This window comes from Saimiri boliviensis, chromosome 6 (genome assembly GCF_048565385.1).
Source record: "Saimiri boliviensis isolate mSaiBol1 chromosome 6, mSaiBol1.pri, whole genome shotgun sequence".
NCBI lineage: Eukaryota > Metazoa > Chordata > Mammalia > Primates > Cebidae > Saimiri > Saimiri boliviensis.
This window is the reverse complement of record NC_133454.1, coordinates 125469786-125491703: the sequence shown is the minus strand read 5'-3', so window position 1 is coordinate 125491703 and position 21918 is coordinate 125469786. Positions and strand designations below refer to the sequence as shown.

Here is a 21918-nt window from a genome sequence, read left to right as displayed (position 1 = left end):
CTCTCCAAGGGCACTCACCCCACCTGCCGCTGCTTTGTGCTGATGCCAGGGACTCTTTTGCACTACAACCTAGCAATTTCCAAGCACTTTTCACCCACTGATGAATTCTCACAAGCACCCTGAGGTAGTACATATTATTCTCATTTTGCAGATGAAAAAGTTAATCAGAGAGGTCGGGACACTTGTCTAAGGTCACACAGCTAGAAGTGGTATCTTGGTGAGAAAAGATGGAGGAGGGCATTAACAATTACAAGAGCACTTGCTATGTGACAGGCCTTGTCCCAGGGATTCAATATATGTTCTTTCATTCCTATAGCGGCTCTGCAGAGGCAATGATTATTACCTCTTCCTACAAGGAGGAAATGGGAGGTCAAAAGGTTAGTGGTGAGTCCTGGTGCACAAGTCCTGGGCTGCTCTACAGGGGTATGAGGTCTGCTGTGCATGGGTGGGGGTTGCTTCTTGCAGGTGGGAGGTCCCTGAGCACTTTCCCAGGGATTGACTCCATCCCTTCTCGACCATTCTGGCTTCCAGGAGGCTTGGGCCAAGCATGAGCTTGAGGTTGGCCAAATGCACTGGCCACAGGGCACAGCCTCCAGTTTTGCAGTGGCCCAGACACCCCAACCCAGGTTGTCCACAACACCCCTCTCTTGCCCCTGGCCTGATGGGTGGTGATAACCAGGGCAGGCTCTTGACATCTCCTTCACCCTGGGATCAGGCCCTCCAAGGCCTTGTTGCTTCCCCCAGAACCCTCTTCCTGGAACCTTCAATTGGGCAGAGGATATTTCCCTCCCCCAGGGCTCTGCAGCCCCATGTTCTGGAAAGGAGATCTTTCAGCAAGGAAACCTGTAATCCAACAGGGATGAAAGCTCCCCTCTGGGGAGCAGCGCTCCCAAGCGCCGCTGGTTCACTGTTTGATCTTCACAACCCTGCACCAGCTGGCAGAGGAGGCTGTAGCTCAGAGCAGTAAGGCAACTTGTTCCAGATCACATGAGGAGCAAAGGCCCCGAATCGGGCCTGGCTGGCTCTTCAAGGCTGCCACCAGTCAAGGTTGAGAGTGACAGGAAAGAGCCTTGGTCCCTGCAGGGAAGGACTGTCCTGGAAGGGGATCAGCAGTCACAAGCACCTACTGGGAGCCTTCCATGCTCACCAGGCTGCCGCAGGGCAGGGCTTGTGGCGGTCCAGGTAGCCTACCCCTACTTCTTTTCCGGGGGCAGCAGGAGCCCTTCAGGACCCTGGAGTGCATGGGCCGGGTTCACACCAAGTTCTAGGCTGGCTCTGAGCATGCATGACTAGACCGGCTGGGGAGGGTCAAGCTCTGGCTAGGTGTGGGGCTGGGGCCACTGCGTATTTGCTTATTTCTGGACCCACTCGCATCCTTTCCACAGTGGTCAGGCATGTCCCGTTGGTCACCATGGGCTGACATTTAGCCAACCTGACTCCTACCCCTCACCACTCAGGTCTGCTTTCTGTGTCAGCATTCCAAGCCATGGTCCCTTTGTCCTGCTGGCTGAGTCAGGCTGGATCTGAGAGGCTGTCACAAGCTACATTCTAGGTGCCCTTTGTCTACTGCTGTCCCAGAGCAGAGCCAAGAACTTGTGTGGGATGCAATCTGGAGTCCTGATAAAGGGTTCGTGGTCAGCCACCTAGTACACACACTGCCTGCGCCCCAAGGGAGAGATGAGAAAGCGGGTTCCACCCGCTTCTGAGGCAAAGTCTGTGGGTGAGCCAGGGAAGGCAGAGGACAAGGAAATAAGGCAGACAGCATGAGCTGCAGGCTTCCAGCAGGGCCCCAATGCCAGAGCCAGGCGAGGCCAAGCCAGGAGGCCATCGTGAGCAGGAGCCCGGGGAAGGGCTGTGGAGGAGGGGGTCTCCATGACCTCACAGAGCACCAGCAACAATCTGGCAGCATCAGGGCAAGTGTGGCGAGGCCAGGGCCCTGCAAAGCCCCCACCTAAGCACGCCAGGCCTGCGACAGCATCACAGCACAAGGATCAAGGCTGAGGGGACTTATCCGGGAAGACATCAGAAACAGTCTGGATTGGGCAGTGTCTCACACCTGTAATCCCAGCACTTTTGGGGGCCGAGGCAGGTGGCTCATGAGGTCAAGAGATGGAGACCATCCTGGCCAACACAGTGAAACCCCTGTCTACCAGAAATAAAAAAAAATAAAATTAGCTGGGCATGGTGGCATGCACCTGTATTCCCAGCTACTCAGGAGGCTGATACAAGAGAATCGCTTTAACCTGGGAGGTGGAGGTTGCAGTGGGTAGAGGTTGCAGTGAGCTGAGATCGCACCACTGCAGTCCAGCCTGGCAACAGCAAGACTCCGTCTCAAAAAAAAGAAAAAGAAAAAGAAACAGTCTGAAACTCCAGAGAGAGCCCTTGTGATCACCTCAGCCGAGCTTCAGACCAGCACCCTCCCAGAAAGCAGCCTGAAGCACAAGCTGGGCCCTACTGCAGCCACCTGGTGTCCCCTTCAGGATGGGCCACTTTGACTTCCCAGCCCCAGCCTTGCATGAAACTCTCATCCCTACAAATAACAACTTAGTTTCTGACCTATCACGCAATCGTTCTAGGTTCAGGTCTTTATTTTTGGTTTTCCTTTTATCTTCCTACTGTTCTGAGATGTAACTAACACACAAAACAGGGCGCAGAACATCCACATTCAGTCAATGCCTGTACTACCACCCGACAGGTCAGAAAGTGCCAAGCCTACCCTCAAGCTCCTCCATACCCTCCCCCAAAGATAGTCGCTGTAGACTTTTTTCCTTTACTATTTACAATAATCATTTCCTTTGCTTTCTAGTTTTACCATCTACGTAGGAATTCCTAAGAATCTGATGTGCTTCATTTGCTGTTGAGATTCCTGTGTTGTACACAGCTACCATTTGTTCATTTTCACCTCCGTGCAGTGTCCTTAGGCATGAATGCCTATTTACTCAAGTATTGACAGCACTAGTGTTGCTCCCAACAATGCAGCTGTGAACTCATCTAGGTCCTGGTGCAGGTGTTCGGGGATTTCTTCAAGGCACAGTCCTGAGAGCGGAACTGCTTGGTCACAGGGTGTGTCGGTTTTACTAAATAACACCCAACTGTCTTCCCAAACTGTTTAGACCAATTTATACTCCCACCAGCTGGGTATCAGTTCCTGTTTCTTCATTATCTCATTAATACTTGGTATTGTCCAACTTAAGTGTTTGCCAGTCAGGTGGGTGCTAATGGCATGCAACATCTGATTACCAGCAATATGGAACACCTTTCCTGTCCTTGTTTACTGGGAGGGAACCTTCTTCTGAGGCTGTCCTGGGTCTTTCTCATTTTTCTGTTGTGTCTGTCTCTTTTGAGACGGAGTTTCACTCTTGTCGCCCAGGCTGGAGTGCAATGGCGTGATCTTGGCTCACTGCAAACCCTGCCTCCTGAGTTCAAGTGATCCTCCTGTCTCAGCCTCCTGAGTAGCTGGGATTACAGGTGTCCACCACCATACTGGCTAATTTTTGTATTTTTAGTAGAGATGGGGTTTCACCACGTTGGTCAGGCTGTTCTCACACTTCTGACCTCAGGTGATCCGCTTGCCCAAAGTGCTCCATTACAGGTGTGAGCCACTGCACCCGGCCAGTCCACCTTTTTCTGGATTACAGTTCTGTATATGCTTTGGAAATCGTCCTTTGTTGTTTATATTGCTACAAATATCCTTTCCCTACAACCGCCTCATTTTCCAAGTGGGGAAACTGAGGCTCAGAGAGGATAAGCCACATGACCAAGGGAGACATGGCCAGGTTCAAGGGTTTCCAAGCTAGTTTGAGCTCCAGTCTGTCTACTTCCCAACAGCAAGTCCATGGGCAAATCAGCCTCTCTGAGTCTCAATTTCCTCACCTGTAAAAGAGAATATAATGATTTATTATTGTAAAAGAAAAAAATATTTGCAAAGATTTTAACTTCAAGTCTGGTTCATACTAAGTGCTCAAGAAATAATAAGGCTGGCCAGGTAGACTGGCTCACATCTACAGTCAGAGCTTTGGGAGGCTTAAGGATTGCTTAAGACCAGCCTAGGCAATAAAACAGGGTCCTGTCTCTACTAATTTTAAAAGTAAACAAATAGAAAGGACTAAAATGTACTGAGGTGTAATCCCTTCACATGCTTCCAGCTGTGATGCCTGTGCTCTTTCTCCTTCCTAAGAGATCAGGGAAGATGGCAAGCCCCCTGCCTACCCTTGCCAGAGGCCAGGAGAGCAGATACGATGACTGGTAGGTGAACTCACATCCACATCCAATCCACCCTCTGTCTGGTACCTCTGACTCCCACTGACTTTTCCACCAGGTGCTGCCTAGCCCAGCTGTTGACTTAACTGACATCTGGAGCACAGTCCAGATGGCTCCCAGGAAAAGATCCACCCACACTCTCTCCCACATCACTTGGGGATTGAGACACTCCAAGTCACCTGCCTGAGGCCTACATGGCTAGGGTGGCTGCCCTCTGGGAGTGGAAGGGAAGCTGCCAGTTTCGGTCTGCACTGATAAGGACTGAGGGAGACGTGGTCAGTCCCTGGAGGAGAGGCAACTCCCAGCCCACTTGCTTTTCAATGCACAAAGCCCAGTCATGAAAGCCACTGACTTTATTGATCTAAAAAACTTTACAACGACAGTGACTGTTCTGCCAAAAAAGGAGCCAAATGGTATCAAACGGACTGAAAGTGAGGGTGGGGGTGAGGGACAGGGCCAGGAATCCATTCAGGACAGCCAGTAACTGTCACCAGGGAACCGGCAAGGGAAAAAGGAAGAGGGAGGCATGCAAGAGCGAGAATCCAAAAAAGTTGAAATGGTTAGCGGAGGAGACTCCCAAAGACCCTGGAGTACGTCGGAGGTGAGGACGACAATAGCAATCTTTTCCTTTGTAGCGGACAGGGGAGGAGTCCCCACTCGGCTGCAAACTCTGGATGAGGGCTGGGGACTGAGAGCTTCCCAGAGAGCATCACAAGAAGGCGTCGCACCACTCTCGAAGGCATCCAAAGCAGTCCCGGGACTGCTTGGCGTTGGCGCCGCAAGTGTCCTTCAGCCATTCTCGGAAGAGGTCTTCATCTTTCTTTAGCACCAAAAACTGGCCAAGGACAACATAGGCCTGAGAGACAGAGAAAAGGAAGGGATGTACTGCTCAGTGTTCAGTGAGGGATAAGAGCAAGTCGGCCATTCCTGTGCCATTCAGAGCACACAAGCTCAGGAAGCAGGGCGGGTTTTGCCCCCATCTCCTCTCTACCAGGTGCCCGGGTTCTGGCAGTCTCTTCAGATTATACTCCACCATCCACCCCACAGCAGATGGACTCACCTCCCTCCCACCCTCAGCCTGTGCCAGGTACACGCAGCCACCCCACACCTTGTCAAAGCCCCTTTCCTCCAGCTTCTTGCCCAGGACTTCACCAATCCCGGCCAGGCTCCCCACTGGCTTTTCCCCCATGGGCTCTGCCACGAAGTCTCGGTGCTTTTGGGAGGTTGTCATCTTGATCAGGCTTAATCTAGAAATCCCAAAAAAAGGAAGGTTAGGGCTGAAGACCTGGAACTCCTAAGGGCTCACTAGCAATCTCATAGTAAGAGGAAGCTAAGCCAGGCGTTATGGTGGCTTGCTCGATGTCCCTCATCAAAAAAGGAGAAAACTGAGGTCCAGGATACTTCCCTACTATTCTGAAGAGAAGTTTCTCCCTGCAGGATCTGGATTTTGATCTTGCCCCAGAGGAAAAACGATCCTGGCTAACAGGTGGCGCAAACGGGTAAGTGGAAAGATTCCCAGAGTCAGTAACCAGGGCTGCCCGGAAGCTGTCACTCCCTCTGTGACCTTGGCTGAGCCAAGAAGGCACTGACCCTGCCTGGACCGGCCACTTGGCAAGGAAAGCTAACCAAAGAGTCTCTCTGCCCACAGAGCAAAGCGCAAATCAAGCGCTCCGCACACTCGCTCCCCGCCCACGGAGTTCAAGCCGCGCCCCAGCTCCGCCCCCCTCCCGCGGGCCGGCTCACACGCGCCGCGCCCCGCCCCCTCCCCGCAGCGCGGCTAAGCTCTACCCAAGGGCCCACCCCAGCGCCTGCGGCGCCTCTCATCCCATTCTCCCCGCAACCCCTCTGGCCTCTAGCCAGGGCCCTGCTCTGCGGCTGGCGCTCACCAGCAGCTTCAGTTCCCGTAACGGTTCTTACCGCCACCCGGCCGCTCCCGCCGATACCTCAAGCCACTAGAACTTTCTTCCACTTCCGCTTCCGGGTCGCCTCAAGAGCCTCCTTTAAAAAAAAAAAAAAAACCCTCCACGTTGGGCACTTCTAGCCAGTTAGGGCTATAGAGTTGAGACGCCCCGGACCTCAACGGCCTCCGTGGTAGGCCCGCCTTTCCGGTCCTTCGCGGAAAGCCCTGCTGCCTTGCAAGGTCTCGCTACTTGAGCAGTTCGAGGGAGACAGGCCTCCAGAGAAAGACTTCCTCTCTCTGCTGCCCGGATCCGGAACTCAAGGACTTAAGCTTGACCGACCTGGCGTGGGGAAGAGTTGGAAGACAGGACAAGGGAAGGGACGGGTGGCCGATAGGCTTCCGGGACAGCGCCGGAAGTACAGTTTTCGGAGCGGTCCGATTCAGACTCACGTCACCCTCTTAGCAGTAGGACTGGTGGGAACTGAAAACATTGGAGACCAGATTTCAAGCTCACGCTACTGTCGCGGCCGCCGGCAAGTTTGTGTTTTCTTGGCTCAGTCTTCAAGTGAGTCGTGGACGATTCTCTCTCAGCGTCCGGCCTGGACAGCGGGGTTGCTCCAGCAGCGTTCCTGGGAGCCGAGGGCCAGAGACTTAAGTGTGGGTTTTTTTCCGAGGGTCTTTTCTCCGGGATAGACGGGGAGGAGGAAAGAGGACGGCAACTAGATATGACATATCGGAGTTTCCTTCGAAAACCGTCAGTCTCAAGGGTACTGGCCCTCGTCTTCTAAGTATGAAAGTCAAATATGTAAATGTCACAGGCAAGCCCGCTCACCTCCACCTTTAATTAACTAGTTCTTGGCTTGGACCATCGCGGTGGCCACCTAATTTGTCTCCGGCTGTAGTGTGTTGCCAGACCGAACTTCTCTGTTGTGTGACTCTGCTAGACTTGGGGTCTACAAGCGTGTTGAGAAAGATGCGATTTATCTCAAACGCCTTCCAGAGAGGTTGCCAGGATGATTTCTCTGGAGCGTGTGTATAGTTTTATATTATACCAGTAGTTATGACTGTAGGAGTTACTTTTATATAACATGCACTGTATTGCCCCATTCTGCAACAATGCTGAGTTAGCTGTTATTTTCTCTGGGACCTAGAGAAGTTGAATAGTTAGGAAATAAACCAAGGTAGGATTTGAATCCAGTCAGTTAAGACTTCAGAGCCCATGTTCTTAACCAAGACACTGTGTCACTCCTCAGTAAAAGGCTCCTCCCCAATCTTCAGAACAGTCCTGGGTTCTGAGCCTGCCGTCCAAGGAACTCAGGAGGAGGAATTGACAGTCTCTGCGTCCCTAACCACCCTGGGACAACTTCAGCATGTCTCAGGCCACCAAGAGGAAGCATGTGGTGAAGGAGGTGCTGGGGGAGCACATGGTGCCCTCCGACCGGCAGCAGATTGTCCGGGTGAGTGGCTCTGGGCACAAGCTGCTCTGCTTCCCCCAACCCCTGTAGGGCCCCTGGGGCAGGGGGTAGGGTGCCGTGTGGTTGAGAGGGTGTTTGATCTGACTGATGAGGCTGATTCTTGGTCTTTCCTGAACCAGGTACTCAGGACTCCAGGGAACAATCTGCATGAGGTGGAGACGGCCCAAGGGCAGCGCTTCCTTGTGAGCATGCCCTCCAAATACCGCAAGAACATCTGGATCAAGAGAGGTGAGAGGATCACTCCTGTAATCCAAGCACTTTAAGAGGCTGAGGTGGGAGGATCGCTTGAGCCTGGGCAGCATAATGAGACCTTGTCTCTACAAAAAAATAAATTAGCTGGGCACGTGTCTGTGATCCCAGCTACCCAGGAGGCTGAGGCCCGAGAATCACTTGAGCCTGGGAGTTGGAGGCTGCAGTCAGCTATGATCATGCTATTGCATTCCAGCCTGGGCAAAAGAGCAAAACCCTGTCTCAAAAAAGAAAAAAAAAAAAAAAAGAGAGAGAGGTGAGAGAGGCAGCCCTCTCTAGGCGATAAAACCATTTCCTATAGCTTTGGCTTTCCTTATTGCAAGCAGGCCTGACTTTCCCTTTTCTCTTCTTACCTACAGGGGACTTTCTCATTGTTGACCCCATTGAAGAGGGAGAAAAGGTGAAGGCTGAGATCTCCTTTGTGCTCTGCAAGGACCACATGCGCTCACTGCAGAAGCAGGGGCTTTGGTAGGGTGGTCCCCTTGATCATTGGTTTTCTGGCTTCTGGAGGCATTGCCTTCCTAGCTTGGGAAATAGGGGAGGAAAGGTCATGGCATCCCAGGCAGAGACAGCTGGAAACAGCTCTTTTGTGAGAAATGTCTTTGTCTTCTCTGACTCTGGCTCATCTCTTGGCATAGGCCTGAGGCCTTCTCTGAAGTGGCGGAGAAACACAACAACATGAACAGGTGAGGAACAAGCCTTGGGGTGGGGTACATGGAAAATAGGGGGTTCATGCTTTGATGCCTTGAGGGAAAAATAGAGCCTTCTTTCCTCCTTACGTAGGGTATCTGTTGAGAGCTCATAGATAAGTGCTATAATACAGTTACGAATATGGCTTGAAGGTCAGATGCTCTTGCTTAAAATCCTGACTTTGCTGAGTGACTTTAAGCATGTTATTTAATTCTTTCCAACTCTATTTCCCTTATGTATAAAATGGGAGCTTCGTGAGGATTAAAGGAGTGGGTGGCTTATAAAATTGTTTAGTGTAGTATCTGGTATGTGGTATGGGTCCGTTAAGTGTTGGTGGTCGTAGAATCATTATTCCTAACTAACATAAATGGCTGTAGCACACGTTTGGGGAGTGGGGTCAGTCTTTAGCATGTTTCTTTAGCCACGTTTTTCCACTGTTTGCCCTGCCTCCGTTCCTTCTTTTAGTCTTTAAAGGGTGCTGTAGGGCCCTGATTGCTGGGCCAGATGATCCTCCTTTTTTGGAACGCCTTGATTATAGATCAGGTTTTTCCAGAAGGTGCTGGGCTAACTGCTCTCTTTCCCCGGTGCAGACAAACTCAACCAGAACTCCCAGCTGAGCCACAGTTATCAGGAGAGGAGTCCAGCTCAGAAGATGATTCTGACCTGTTTGTTAACACAAACCGCAGACAATATCATGAGAGTGAGGAGGAAAGCGAAGAGGAGGAGGAGGCCTGAGACCCCAGGACCCACTTTTCCACTTGCTCAGGGACTGGCCCCTGGCTCTTTTGGGCTTGGACATTCCCAGGGTGCTCTGCAGATCTTCACCCCTGGATGGAGACAAAGCAGGGCCCCTCTTTGAACTGATCTTCTGATTAGGAAAATTAAACCCCTGGTGGGTGGTGACTTGTTCTGGTGTCTGAGTGGCTCTCTCAGAGGAGGGAAACTGGTGGTGAAGTGAAAAACTGTTCCCTGGCAGAGACCTTGTGGGCGGGTGGGCTGAATGGAAGGAAATGGGAAATGGCTGGAGTCTTTCCTGGGTGGTTTGTTCTTTCTTACTGGACAGTTAGAACATGCCAGGCCCTGTACTGGGCCTCCCTGCCTGTGTTTAACAACTGGGATCACTCCTGCTTCATTACCTGCTTGCAGTTCATATTGACTCAAGCATTCGGGATGACAGCCCTAGGACCTAACCGCCACCTGCCTCTCAGAGACACTCAGGACCAAGCCCATGGTGCCTCCTGCTGCTCTCCCTGCCTTTCTAGTCACCCTGTGGACAGGAGTGCTCACCTCCAGTGACCTTGTCCATCCCCATGTGCAACTTCATCTCTCCCAATCTTAACCATCTGTTACCTCCAGAAGCTGGCTGGCAAATTTCTCTATCTTTAACCTTGTTTTGAATGGTCCATCCATCTGCTGCTTTTTTTTTTTTTTGAGACGGAGTCTTGACCTGTTGCCAGGCTGGAGTGCAGTGGCGCAGTCTTGGCTTACTGCAACCTCTGCCTCCTCGGTTCAAGTGATTCTTCTGCCTAGCCTCCCAAGTACCTGGGACAACAGGCGCGTGCCGCCACACCTGGCTAATTTTTGTATTTTTAGTTCAGACGGGGTTTCACCATGTTGGCCAGGATGGTCTCAATCTCTTGACCTCGTGATCCGCCCACCTTGGCCTCCCAAAGTGCTAGGATTACAGGCGTGAGCCACCTGGCCTCTTTTGTGTTCTTAAAGACTTTGGTTGTGTTTTTGTGTTGTTGGATTTTGTTCTGTCTGGGCGTTTGATTTGTTTGCTTTTTGTTGTTGTTTTGTTTTTGGTTGTCCTGTCTACCGGATATGATGTGTTATGAATGTGATGTGTTAGTGTCGAGTTGTGCTGTAGAATCTCCCATTTCTGAAATTACTGTAAAAACTTGTGCTGATACCCACATCTTCTCCAGCTACCAGTTCATTTATCTGTTTCTCATTCACTTCCTCTTACAGTGTGGCTTTAAACATATATACATTTGTATATATGTATGTATGAATGCACAGGTACAAAGTGTATGTAGATGTATATACAAAAAATAAGATGGGTTAAAGATATGTATGTGTGCTTATCTATCTTTAATTCATCTGAGGTTTGTTTTTTCTGAGAGGTAGCAAGCTAACGTTTCCTAAAGGGAAAGCCAGTTGTCTCTAATATTTATTGAATTGTTCATTCTTTGCTCACGGGAAATAATCTTTTAAAACATAAATTTCTGCACATATGTGGATCTTTTTGGGAATTTCTAATCTGTCCTATTGATCTATGTGTCCGTGCTGCCTTTTTTTTTGAGACGGAGTTTTGCTCTTGTTGCCCAAGCTGGAGTGCAGTGGCGTGATCTCAGCTCACTGCTATCTCTGCCTCCCAGGTTCAAGCTATTCTCCTGTCTTGGCCTCCTGAGTAGCTGGGATTACAGGTGTGCAACACCACACCCAGCTATTTTTTTTGTATTTTTGGTAGAGATAGTGTTTCAACATGTTGGTCAGGCTGGTCTCGAACTCCTGACCTTGTGATCTGCCTGCCTCAGCCTCCCAAAGTGCTGGGATTACAGGAGTGAGCCACCATGTCCAGCCTTTTTTTTTTTTTTCTTTTGAGACAGTCTCGTTTTGTTGCCCAGATTGCAGTGGTGCAATCTCAGCACACTGCAACCTCTGCCTCCCAGTTTCAAGCAGTTCTTCTGCCTCAGTCTCCCAAGTAGCTGAAATTACAGGTGCTTGCCACTATTCCTGGCTAATTTTTGTAATTTTAGTAGAGACAGGGTTTCAACATTTAATTTATTTTTTTGAGACAGGGTTTCACTCCTGTCGCCCAGGCTGGAGCACAGTAGTGCAATCACGGCTCATTGTAGCCTCCACTTCCTGGGGTCAAGTGATCCCTCTACCTCAGCTTATTGAGTAGTTGGGACCACAGGTGTGCACCACCACGTCCAGCTACTTTTTGTTATTTTTATTTATTTTTATTTTTTGAGACAGTCTTAGGTTGCTCAGGCTGATCTCAAACTCCTGGGCAAGCCATCCTCCCACCTTGGCCTCCCAAAGGGCTGGGATTCCAGGTGTGAACCACTATGCCTAGTTAAGAAGTGGTATCTTAAAAGTTTATTTTTTATTTTTTTAATTGTTATTTATGTTTGAGATGGCCTTTCGCTCTTGTTGCCAGGCTGGAGTGCAATGGCATGATCTTGGCTCACTGCAACCTCCGCCTCCCGGGTTCAAGCAGTTCTCCTGCCTCAGCCTCCCGAGTAGCTGGGATTACAGGCACGCACCACCACACCCAGCTAATTTTGTGTTTTTAGTAGAGACGGGGTTTCTCCATGTTGGTCAGGCTAGTCTTGAAGTCCTTATCTCAAGTGATCCTCCCACCTCAGCCTCCCAAAGTGCTAGGATTGCAGGTATGAGCCAATTCCCCCCACCTATTTTAATTTTTTAAAATAAATATTGTAGAAAAATTAACAGGTTTTAATCTTCCTATCTAGAAATGAGGTATTTTCTTTGGTAAGGTGGTGTGATCTTCAAATAGGCCTTTATTTCCAGTTTGGTTTAGTCTTAGGAGTTTATGAAAGTCCTCATTACTGGTAGAGAAGGGATCTGTGGAAATCATCTTGCCCTGGTCGCTGGCTTCCATCTGCTTGTCCATCTTTGTGTCGCTCACCTTGTCGAATGCTCAGAGTTCTTAGTTGATCTCGCCGCTTTCTAGATAGCAAATCATATCCCACTAGTGGCAGCTTTGTCTCCTCTACACTCATGTCTATTTCTTGTAAATCTCAGAAGCCAGGATGTCCAGCGTGGTGCTGCATAGCACCCTTGATTGCCCCTTTTTCAGTGGGAACGGTTCTCACGTTGCATCCTGAAGTAGGGCACTTGCTCTGGGCTTACAGTAGATGATCTTCATTAGGCTGAAGATGTTTCCTTCTGTTCTAGCTTACTGGGTTTTTTTTTTTTTTCCTTCCCTTTTGTTTAACAGTGATGAATATTGACATCTATGGAAAAAATCAACAGATTTTGTTTTATTATTGTACTGAGTTATATTAATAGCTTTCCTAACATTGAACACACCTTGCATTCTGATATAGACCTTGCTTAGTTTTACAGTATATTATTTATTAGGAGTTTTATCTCTCTCCTTGGGCCAATCCCCTCGTTTTTTTTTTTTTTTTTTTTTAATGACCTTCCTGGCCGGGCATGATGGGTCATGCCTGTAATCCCAGCACTTTGGGAGGCCGAGGTGAGCAGATCACCTGAGGTCAGGAGTTCAAGACCAGCCTGACCAATATGATGAAACGCCGTCTCTACTAAAAATACAAAAATTAGCTGGGTGTGGTCGCGTGTGCTTGTAATCCCAGATACTTGGGCGGCTGAGACAGGAGAATCACTTGATCCTGGGAGGCAGTGGTTTTGGTGAGTTGAGATTCCCCATTGCACTCCAGCCTGGGTGACAGAGCAAGACTCCGTCTCAAAAAAAAAAAAAAAAAAAAAAAAAAAACTTCCTGTTCTATTTTGATATTAGCTTTATGCTAGCCTTGCAAATGGCTTTGAAGATGTCTTTTTCTTCAGGCTTGGATAGTTTATAAAACAGGCATTTGTCTGAGTCTTTCAAGGGAAAAGAAATTAAGGAATTAAAAAAAAATAGGCATAGAATGTTTACAAAAACATCTGTGCTGGGTACCTTTTTGAGGCATTGATCTTTGACTGCCTTTTAGTTTATTCAGTTGTGTTCTGTCTAAAGTTTTCTATCTTTGAGTCAATTTTGATAATTTGTATCATTCTAGGATCATATTTCATATGTATTTAAATTTTGTGGGCCAAAGGTCATGCATAATATTTGTATTATTTGGAACTTGCTTTTTTTGTTCATTTGTTTTTGTTTTATTTTTGAAGCCGTGTCTTGCTCTGTTGCCCAGGCTGGAGTGCAGTGGTGCTGTATCGTCTCACTGTAGCCTCCGCCCCCCCAGGTTCAAGTGACTCTCCTGCCTCAGCCTCTTGAGTAGCTGAGATCACAGGTGCCTGCCACCACACCCGGCTAATTTTTTTTTTTTTTTTTTTTTAAAGTAGAGATAGGATCTCCCTATGTTGCCCAGGCTGGTGTCAAATACCTGGGCTCAAGTGAGGCTCCTGCCCTGGCCTCTCAAAGTGCTGGGATTACAGGTGCGAGCCACCATACCTGACCCATATGGGACTTTCTTATAAATGACAAAATTGAACTCAAGTTAGGAGAAGTAAATAAGGCTCATTGACCTGAGGTCTCTGAGTTGCGCGCTTCACACAGGGCTGAGCCCGTGCCAGCATGATTCCTCAGGCTCTCTCCTCATTTGTCTCTGTCATCTCAGCTCGCAGCTGATCAATCTTTTTCCCTCCTACAGATGTTTTCTATAGGAAGCTTGAGATTATACACAGTCCTTGTAGACAGAGCCCCTTCTTGAGGATCCCTATATTTCAGTGAAGACAGTCAGTCTTGCTCAGGTTACTTGCTGTGCTTGAGCAGTCACTACGGCCAGGGCTGGAGTGGGAGGGTGTGGAGGACTAGGGTGGGGCAGGATGAGCTACAGTTGATTCTTATGATGTGTTTCCCATGGAATAGAGAGGTTCTATTACCAGAAAAAATGGGACAAGGGGTGAGGCCAGGTGAAATCAACAAACATATGTTTATATTCTGTGTATTTTATTTTATTTGGCTTAGCTCTGCAAGAGGTCTTCCTTACTGGCCTTTTCCTTTTGTTTCTTTGGGTTTATTTGCTCATTCTGAATTCTTGAGATGTATGCTTAGCTAATTTCAGTTTGTTTTCTAATATAGTCGGGGCTATACATTTTCTCTAAGTAGTCCTCTGTTCCCCACTGTGTGTGTGTGTGTGTGTGTGTGTGTGTGTGTGTGTTTTGCGTTGTATCTGTAAGGTTGGTCTTACGTTTTTCTCCAGCTCTCAGCAATACTGTGATCTACCTAGTAACATCTTTTTTTCCCCTAAAACCTTTTCGTTTCTACTTCTTCATCTCTTGCCAGTCATTCAGCTTCTGTGGGCTGTAGCTAAGGGTCCTGATGGAGGTAGGGTCCTTGCATTCTGCACGCTACTTTCCTTTGTCATTCTCTGCAGCTGGATTTCACCTCTGTTCTCCCAAGTTAAAGGTGGGATCCAACCATGTATGAATAGATCTCCCAGAGTGAGCTGAGTGAGATCTGAAGTAAGAGCCCCTTGTCCTTGATGCCATGATGAGTCCATGTGACTGGCTCCTAATAGTACTTACTGGCTTCTCTGGCAGTTACGCTTGAGACTTTCTGGCCCTTCAGACTCTGCACCTCTGTCACTTCAGGACTAGCCTCTACAGCCATGTCATTTTCAGCAGGGCTTCCCCATGCGGCCCAGCGCGCTTTCCTCCCTTGCCACCCAGCCACCCCTGTGTGTGTGCCAGGGAGCACAGATGGCACTCTGAGCTCACCACATGGCTTTCCTCTAATCTGTGAATGTGGTGGAGTATCATGACATTCTCTCCCGTTAAAATATCCTTGCATTCCTGGAAGAAGACAGTCCTGATGGATTTGTTACTATATTGCCAGATTTGGTTCTCTAATATTTTGGCATGCAGGTTTATAGGTAAAATGGTTTAAGCTTTTCCTTTCCTGTACTTCTCCCACCCTTTGTTTTGTATCAAGGTTACACCAGCTTTATAAAATAAGTTGGAAAGTGTTTTCCCTTTATTTTCATTACGAGAGTTTGTATGAGGTTGGAATTTTGCATTTCTAAAATTCTGGTTAAACTTGCTATAAAACCAACTGTGCTGGCGTTTTTGTGGCTGGGTGGGTGAGGTTTTGAACTAGATTGTCGGTGGTAGTAGATTACTCAGGTGTTCTGTTTTTCAGTCAGAACATTTTCAAGGAAACATATTTTCATATTTTCTATTTATTTATTTTTGAGATAGGATCTTGCCCTGACGCCCAGGCTGGACTGCAGTGGCACCATCTCAGCTCACTGCGACCTCTGCCTCCCGGGTTCAAGCGATTCTCATGTCTCAGCCTCCTGAGTATCTGAGAATACAGGCGTGCACCACCATGCTGGGCTTTTATATTTTTAGTAGAGATGGTGTTTCACCATGTTGGCCAGGCTGGTCTCGAACTCCTGACCTCAGGTGATCGCCCACCTTGGCCTCCCAAAGTGCTGGGATGACAGGCGTGAGCCACCATGTCTGCTCCCTGAAGTTCTCTTTCTAACCCTTTTGGTTACTTTTTAGCTTTACCTCCTCCCTCACCCCAAACTATTTAGAGAATTTTCGAACCTAAAGAAAAGGTGAAAGAATTGTAAAATAAGTGCTTGTTTGCCCTTCAACAAGGTCACCAGTTTAACATTTTGCCGCATTCTATTTCTGTACACATGTACACATAGAGTTTTTACTTTTTTTGTTTTTTTGAGATGGAGTTTTCCAATTCTTGCCCAGGCTGGAGTGCAGTGGTGCAATCTCAGCTTGCTGCAACCTCTGCCTCCTGGTTCAAGGGATTCTGCTGCCTTAACCTCCCAAGTAGCTGGGATCACAAGCACCCACCACCATGCCTAGCTAATTTTTTTTTTTTTTTAAATAGTCTCACACTGTCGCCTGGGCTGGAGTGCAATGGTGCGATCTCGGCTCACTGCAACCTCCGTCTCCTGGATTCAAACAATGCTGCCTCAGCCCTCTGAGTAGCGGGGATTACAGGTGGCTGCCACCATGCTCAGCTAGTTTTTTATATTTTTAGTAGAGACGGGGTTTCACTATGTTGGCCAGGCTGGTCTCAAACTCCTGACCTCATGATCTGCCCATTTCGGCCTCCCAAAGTGCTGGGATTACAGGCATGAGCCACTGTACCTGGCCAATTTTTTAAAATTTTTAGTAGAGGCAGGGTTTCACCTGTTGGCTAGGCTGTCTTGAACTCCTGACTTCAGGTGATCCACCCGCCTTGACTTTCCAAAGTGCTGGGATTACCAATGCAAGCCACTGTACCCAGCCAGGTTTTACACTTAATTCTTACATCTCCTTGGCCATTTTTAATTTATTAATACAACAGACTCTCCCCTCCTCCCATAAGACTGACTTTTTCATGCATTCAGGACAGTCATCTTATGAAAATGACTCCTTGGATTTGTGTGGTTGTTTTGCATGTCTACATTTGGGTTAAACACTTTTAGCACAAACGCAGTGGTATGTTTTTCATTATTAGGAGGCATGATGATGGGATGTCCAACTGCCGATAACGTCAATCACCTGATTAAAGGGATGCTTCTAGGCTGGGCGTGGTAGTTCACACCTGTAATCCCAGCACTTTCGGAGGCCGAGGTGGGGAGATTACCTGAGGTCAGGAGTTGGAGACCAGCCGGGCCAACCCCATCTGTACTAAAATACAAAAATTAGGCCGGGCGCAGTGGCTCAAGCCTGTAATCCCGGCACTTTGGGAGGCCAAGGCGGGTGGATCACTAGGTGAAGAGATCGAGACCATCCTGGTCAACATGGTGAAACAGCGTCTCTACTAAAAATACAAAAAATTAGCTGGGCATGGTGGCGCGTGCCTGTACTCCCAGCTACTCAGGAGGCTGAGGCAGGAGAATTGCCCGAACCCAGGAGGTGGAGGTTGCCGTGAGCCGAGATCGTGCCATTGCACTCCAGCCTGGGTAACGAGTGAAACTCCGTCTCAAACAAAAACCAAAAACCAAAAAACAAAAATTAGCCGGGCATGGTGGCACTCACCTATAATCCCAGTTACTTGGGAGACTGAGGCACAAGAATCGCTTGAACCCGGGAGATGGAGGTTGCAGTGAGCTGAGACTGGGCCACTGCACTCCAGCCTGGGCAATAGAGTGAGACTTTGTCTCAAAAAAAGAAAAAAGGATGCTTCTAGATGTTTCCCCATAAAGCCTATAAAGTGCTGTTTTCCCTTTGTCATTACTGAGTAATCTGTGGGGAATTTTGTGTTTCTAAATTTTTTGGTAAAACTTGCTGTAAAACCAACCATGCCTGGCATTTTCTTGGGTGGCTGGGTGGGTAGGTTTTGAAGTAGATTGTCAGTGGCAATAGATTACTCAGGTGTTCTGTTTTTCAGTCATATTTTGAAGGAAAAATTTTAGTCCTACCTTGTAAGGCTAAAATTACCCTTGATGCAGCACTGTTAAGTGCTGGTTTCGTTGGCTGGTTGTTGTTTTGTAGTGTTTTTCTTGAGACAGGGTCTTGCTCTGTTGGCCAGGCTGGAGTGCAGTGGTGCAAACACAGCTCACCGCAGCCTTGACCTCCCTAGGCTCAATCTAAGCCTCCCAAGCCTCAACCTCCCATCTAAGCATCCCAAGCAGCTAGGACTACAGGCAGGCACCTCCATACCTGGTTATTTTTGTTTTGTTTTGTTTTTGTAGCCATGTTGCGGGGCTCAAACAACCTGCCTGCATCTGTCTCCCAAATTGCTGGGATTATAGGCATGAGCCACTGCACTGGGCCAGTATTTTTTTTTAAAAAACTGTGGTAAAATACACATAATATAACATGTATCATTTTAGCCTTTTTGTAAGTAAGTGTACAGTTAGGTGATGTTAAGTATATTCGTGTTGTGCAACCAGTGTCCAGAATTGCCTTTTCATGCCATCCGCAACAACTCATTTGCCCCTCCTCAGACCCTGGCACCCCTCCCTTGTGGTTTCTGTTTCTGAGTTACCTCAGATAAGTGGCATCACTTGGTATTTGTCTTTTTGTGACTGGCTTATTTCACTTAGCGTAATGTCCTCAAGGTTCATCCATGTTGTTATGTGTCAGACTTTCTTTTTAAGGCTAAAAAATTCATTGCACATATATAGCACACTTTGTTTACCCATTTGTCCACTGATAGATGTTTGGGTGGCCTCACCTTTTGGCTGTTTGGAATAGTGTTGCCATGAACATGGTGTGCACATATCTCTGTGACCCTCTGCTTTCAGTTTATTTGGGTATACACCCAGAAGTGGAATTGCCAGCTCATATATTTTATTTTTAATTTTTTAAGGAATAGCCATTCTGTTTTCCATAACACTTGCACCGTTTTACATTCCCACCAACACTGCACAAGGGTCCCGGTTTCTCCCCATCTGAGGGTACCAGTTTCTCCCCATCCGAGGGTTCTAGTTTCTCCAATCAAGGGTTCCGGTTTCTCCAATCAAGAATCCCGGTTCCCCCTCCAAGGGTCCCGGTTTCTCCCCATCCGAGGGTTCCAATTTCTCCCCATCTGAGGGTACCAGTTTCTCCCCATCCGAGGGTTTCCGTTTCTTACCATCAGAGGGTCCCGGTTCCTCCCCATCCAATAGTTCCAGTTTTCCCCCATCCTTGCCAACACTTGCTGTTTTCTTTTCTTAGCAGGCATTCTGATGTATATGAAGTATCTAGTACTTTAATTATAGTTTAGTTTTGAATATTTTCTAATTTCTCTTACGGTTCCTGTTTTGGCCTATAAATTTTATTTATTTGTTTGTTTTGAGACAGAGTCTTGCTCCTGTTGACCAGGCTGGAAGGCAGTGGTGCGATTTCAGCTCACTGCAACCTCTGCCTGCCGGGTTCAAGCCATGCTCTGGCCTCAGCCTCCTGAGTAGCTGGGATTACAGGCACCCACCATCATGCCTGGCTAGTTTTTATATTTTTAGTAGAGACAGGGTTTCAGCATGTTGACCAGGCTGGTCTCAAACTCCTGACCTCAGGTGATCCACCTGCCTTGGCCTCCTAAAGTGCTGGGATTACAAGCATGAGCCACCGTGTCTGGCATATATTTAAACATTGGAGCTAGGCATGGTGGCCCATGCCTGTAATCCTAGCATCTTGAGAGGCTGAAGGAAGCCCTTGAGGAGTCTGAGGCCACACTGGGCAACACAGTGAGACTCCGTTTCAATCAAAAATTAAATCAAGAATTATTAAATATTTAGTTGGTTATTTTTAATAATGCGAGCAGCTTCAAACTCACCACCACAAAATAAAGCTAGGACTTTAACAATAACCCAAGCAACATACTCCACCTGGCATCCTGCCCTCCTGTCCCATTCTCTGCTGCCCCACTCAAGGTAACCATTGTCTGAATTCCATGTGCACGTTTTCTTTTTATTTGGTTTTATTTTTCCATTTATTTATTTAGAGATGGAGTCTTGCTCTTGTCAGCCAAGCTGTAGTGCAGTGGTACAATCTTGGCTCACTGCAGCCTCTACCTCTGGGTTCAAGCAATTCTCCTGCCTCAGCCTCCCAAGTAGCTGGGACTATAGGCGTGCGCCACCACACCCGGCTAATTTTTTGGTATGTTTATTAGGAACGAGATTTCAACATGTTGGACAGGCTGGTCTTGAACTCCTGACCTCAGGTGATCCACCTGCCTTAGCCTCCCACATAGCTGGGATGACAGTAGTGAGCTGCTGTGCTCAGCCTGGTGCTTTATCTTCAGTAGTTGCCCAGTTGTCCACTAGGAAAGCGACTGGGGCCACAGAACCCTGGATTTTGTCTTCATTCAAGGCCCAACCATCTCTTCTGTCCTGTGTCTGAGAAGCATGCAGAGAAGTGTGGGCAGTTGCCTCAGTGGGAGCCATTCTCAGAAAATCATCAATGAAATGAGATGTCAGGACACCACCAGTTGTTCATGCTGTGCATGTGTTTAATCGACTGGCAACATTTGCAAGAGAATCAGAAAGTCCCTGTGGGAGGTGTGGAGGCTCACCACATGCCTCGTCTGGTGACGCTGAGGAATGAAGAATCAGCAGTGCAGGCCGGGCACGATGGCTCACACCTGTAATCCCAGAACTTCGGGAGGCTGAGGCAGCCGGATCACCTGAGATCAGGAGTTTGAGACCAGCCTAGCCAACATGGCGAAAACCCTGTCTATACTAAAAAAAAAAAAAAAAAAAAAAAGAAAAAAGAAACAAAAATCAGCCAGGCATGGTGGTGCATGCCTGTAATCCCAGCTACTTGGGAGGCTGGGACAGGAGAATAGCTTGAACCCAGAAGGGGAGGCAGGGAGCAGAGGTTTCAGTGAGCTGAGATGGCACCACTGCACTCCGCCCTGGGCAAGAGCAAGACTCTGCATCCCTCCCCCCACCAAAAAAAATTAGCAATGCCCAGGGCTGTACACCTGGTGCCAGTACTGGCAGCAATTCTTTCAGTTATTGTGATGGATTCTCATGACGCTAAAATACCCACTTTGTTATTTAACCCTTGCTAAATCACAAGGAGTTGCCAAGTTACAGAATCCTTTGTTACTAACCAGACCAGGTTGTTCATTCTTGAATAGTATTGGGCATCACTTTGTTCTAATAATTCTTACAGGAGAAGAGCACTCTCTTTTTCTCTTGGAAGCAATGTGGCTCCAACTACCTGCTGGTGTGAGAAGGTACAGGCAGTTCCTGGCTGAGCAGTCAGCCAATATTTAGAGAAGCCACCAGCAGAGGTCACCCTAAGCACGTAAAACCAGCAAGTCAGCGCCTTGCCTTAGGCTGCAGAACCCTAAAGCATCTAATCCAGTTACACAGTCTCATAAGGGAACAGCATTCTCAGTGCAATCAAAGGGTCCACATGCCCGAACAGCAGTTAGGACACTGGTAGACCACTGCGAACAGAAGAGCCACACCTGCAGAGATGGACTAACTCACCAAGGCATGACCAGAAGTGGCCTTCCTCCCCAGCAGCATTCACAGGCTAGAGTACAGTGCTTGGAGGGTGGTGGGGAACTGCCCTGCTCTTTCCATTTGAAAGCACCCAAATTGAGGTGCAGGAGGACTCACGGTAATATCTATGGCCGTGTCCCCCAGAAACCCTGCTCTGGACAAGGATGAGAAGGTACCCCTGTAGTTACTGTCTGAGGATTCAGGGAGCCTGGGACCTTATAGGTGGGCAGCAGGGAGGGGCTGGCGAGACCTAAGAACTGCAGCCTCTGAAGAGGTCTTCTCTACAAGGACCCCTCAGCACATGTATTGAGTTCCCCTTCTTGCTTTCAGGCACGTTTGGGGGTTTTGCCTCCCACAGTTCTCCAAAGGCTCCAAGTGTCTTCTTTGATGTGGGTCCCCCAGCAACCTTATGTCTGCCATAATTCAGCTTTTGAAAATGGAGGTCTGTCTTATCGATCCTATTTACAATCTGTGGCCACACATTCCCTCCCTCCCTCCCTTCCTTTTTTGAGACAGAGTTTTGCTTTTGTCACCCAGGCTGGAGTGCACTGACGTGATCTTGGGTCACTGCAACATCTGCCTTTCAAGTTCAAGCGATTCTCCTGCCTCAGCCTCCTGAGTAGCTGGGATTACAGGCATGTGCCACCATGCCCAGCTAATTTTTGTATTTTTAGTAGAGACAGGGTTTCACCATGTTGGCCAGGATGGTCTTGATCTCTTGACCTCGTGA

At 48.3% G+C, this 21918-nt stretch overlaps 2 protein-coding genes across 8 annotated transcripts; one reads left to right on the top strand and one right to left on the bottom strand.

Annotated features, from left to right (window-relative positions):
- Window positions 1-4595: 4595 nt before the first annotated feature.
- Window positions 4596-6286, bottom strand: BANF1 (barrier to autointegration nuclear assembly factor 1). 3 transcript variants are annotated; one of them, XM_003937726.4, is made up of 3 exons: window positions 6204-6286; window positions 5369-5507; window positions 4596-5116 (listed from the first exon to the last, which is right to left on the bottom strand). In XM_003937726.4, exons 2-3 carry the CDS (start codon window positions 5489-5491, stop codon window positions 4970-4972), a joined length of 270 nt encoding a protein of 89 aa, XP_003937775.1. In that variant the 5' UTR covers window positions 5492-5507; window positions 6204-6286; the 3' UTR covers window positions 4596-4969. The 3 variants fall into 3 exon arrangements, with proteins under 3 accessions (XP_003937775.1, XP_003937774.1, XP_010346654.1); XM_003937725.4 differs by having other exon boundaries at window positions 6147-6217; XM_010348352.3 differs by having other exon boundaries at window positions 4842-5116; window positions 6178-6274.
- A 239-nt stretch (window positions 6287-6525) lies between these two features.
- On the top strand, window positions 6526-15271 carry EIF1AD (eukaryotic translation initiation factor 1A domain containing). 5 transcript variants are annotated; one of them, XM_010348351.3, is made up of 6 exons: window positions 6526-6725; window positions 7439-7617; window positions 7755-7863; window positions 8244-8352; window positions 8523-8570; window positions 9165-15271. In XM_010348351.3, the coding sequence occupies exons 2-6, from the start codon at window positions 7531-7533 to the stop codon at window positions 9307-9309; spliced, it is 498 nt and encodes a 165-aa protein (XP_010346653.1). In that variant the 5' UTR covers window positions 6526-6725; window positions 7439-7530; the 3' UTR covers window positions 9310-15271. The 5 variants fall into 5 exon arrangements, with proteins under 5 accessions (XP_010346653.1, XP_074257825.1, XP_010346651.1 ...); XM_074401724.1 differs by having other exon boundaries at window positions 7414-7617; XM_010348349.3 differs by having other exon boundaries at window positions 6526-6817.
- Window positions 15272-21918: the final 6647 nt, after the last annotated feature.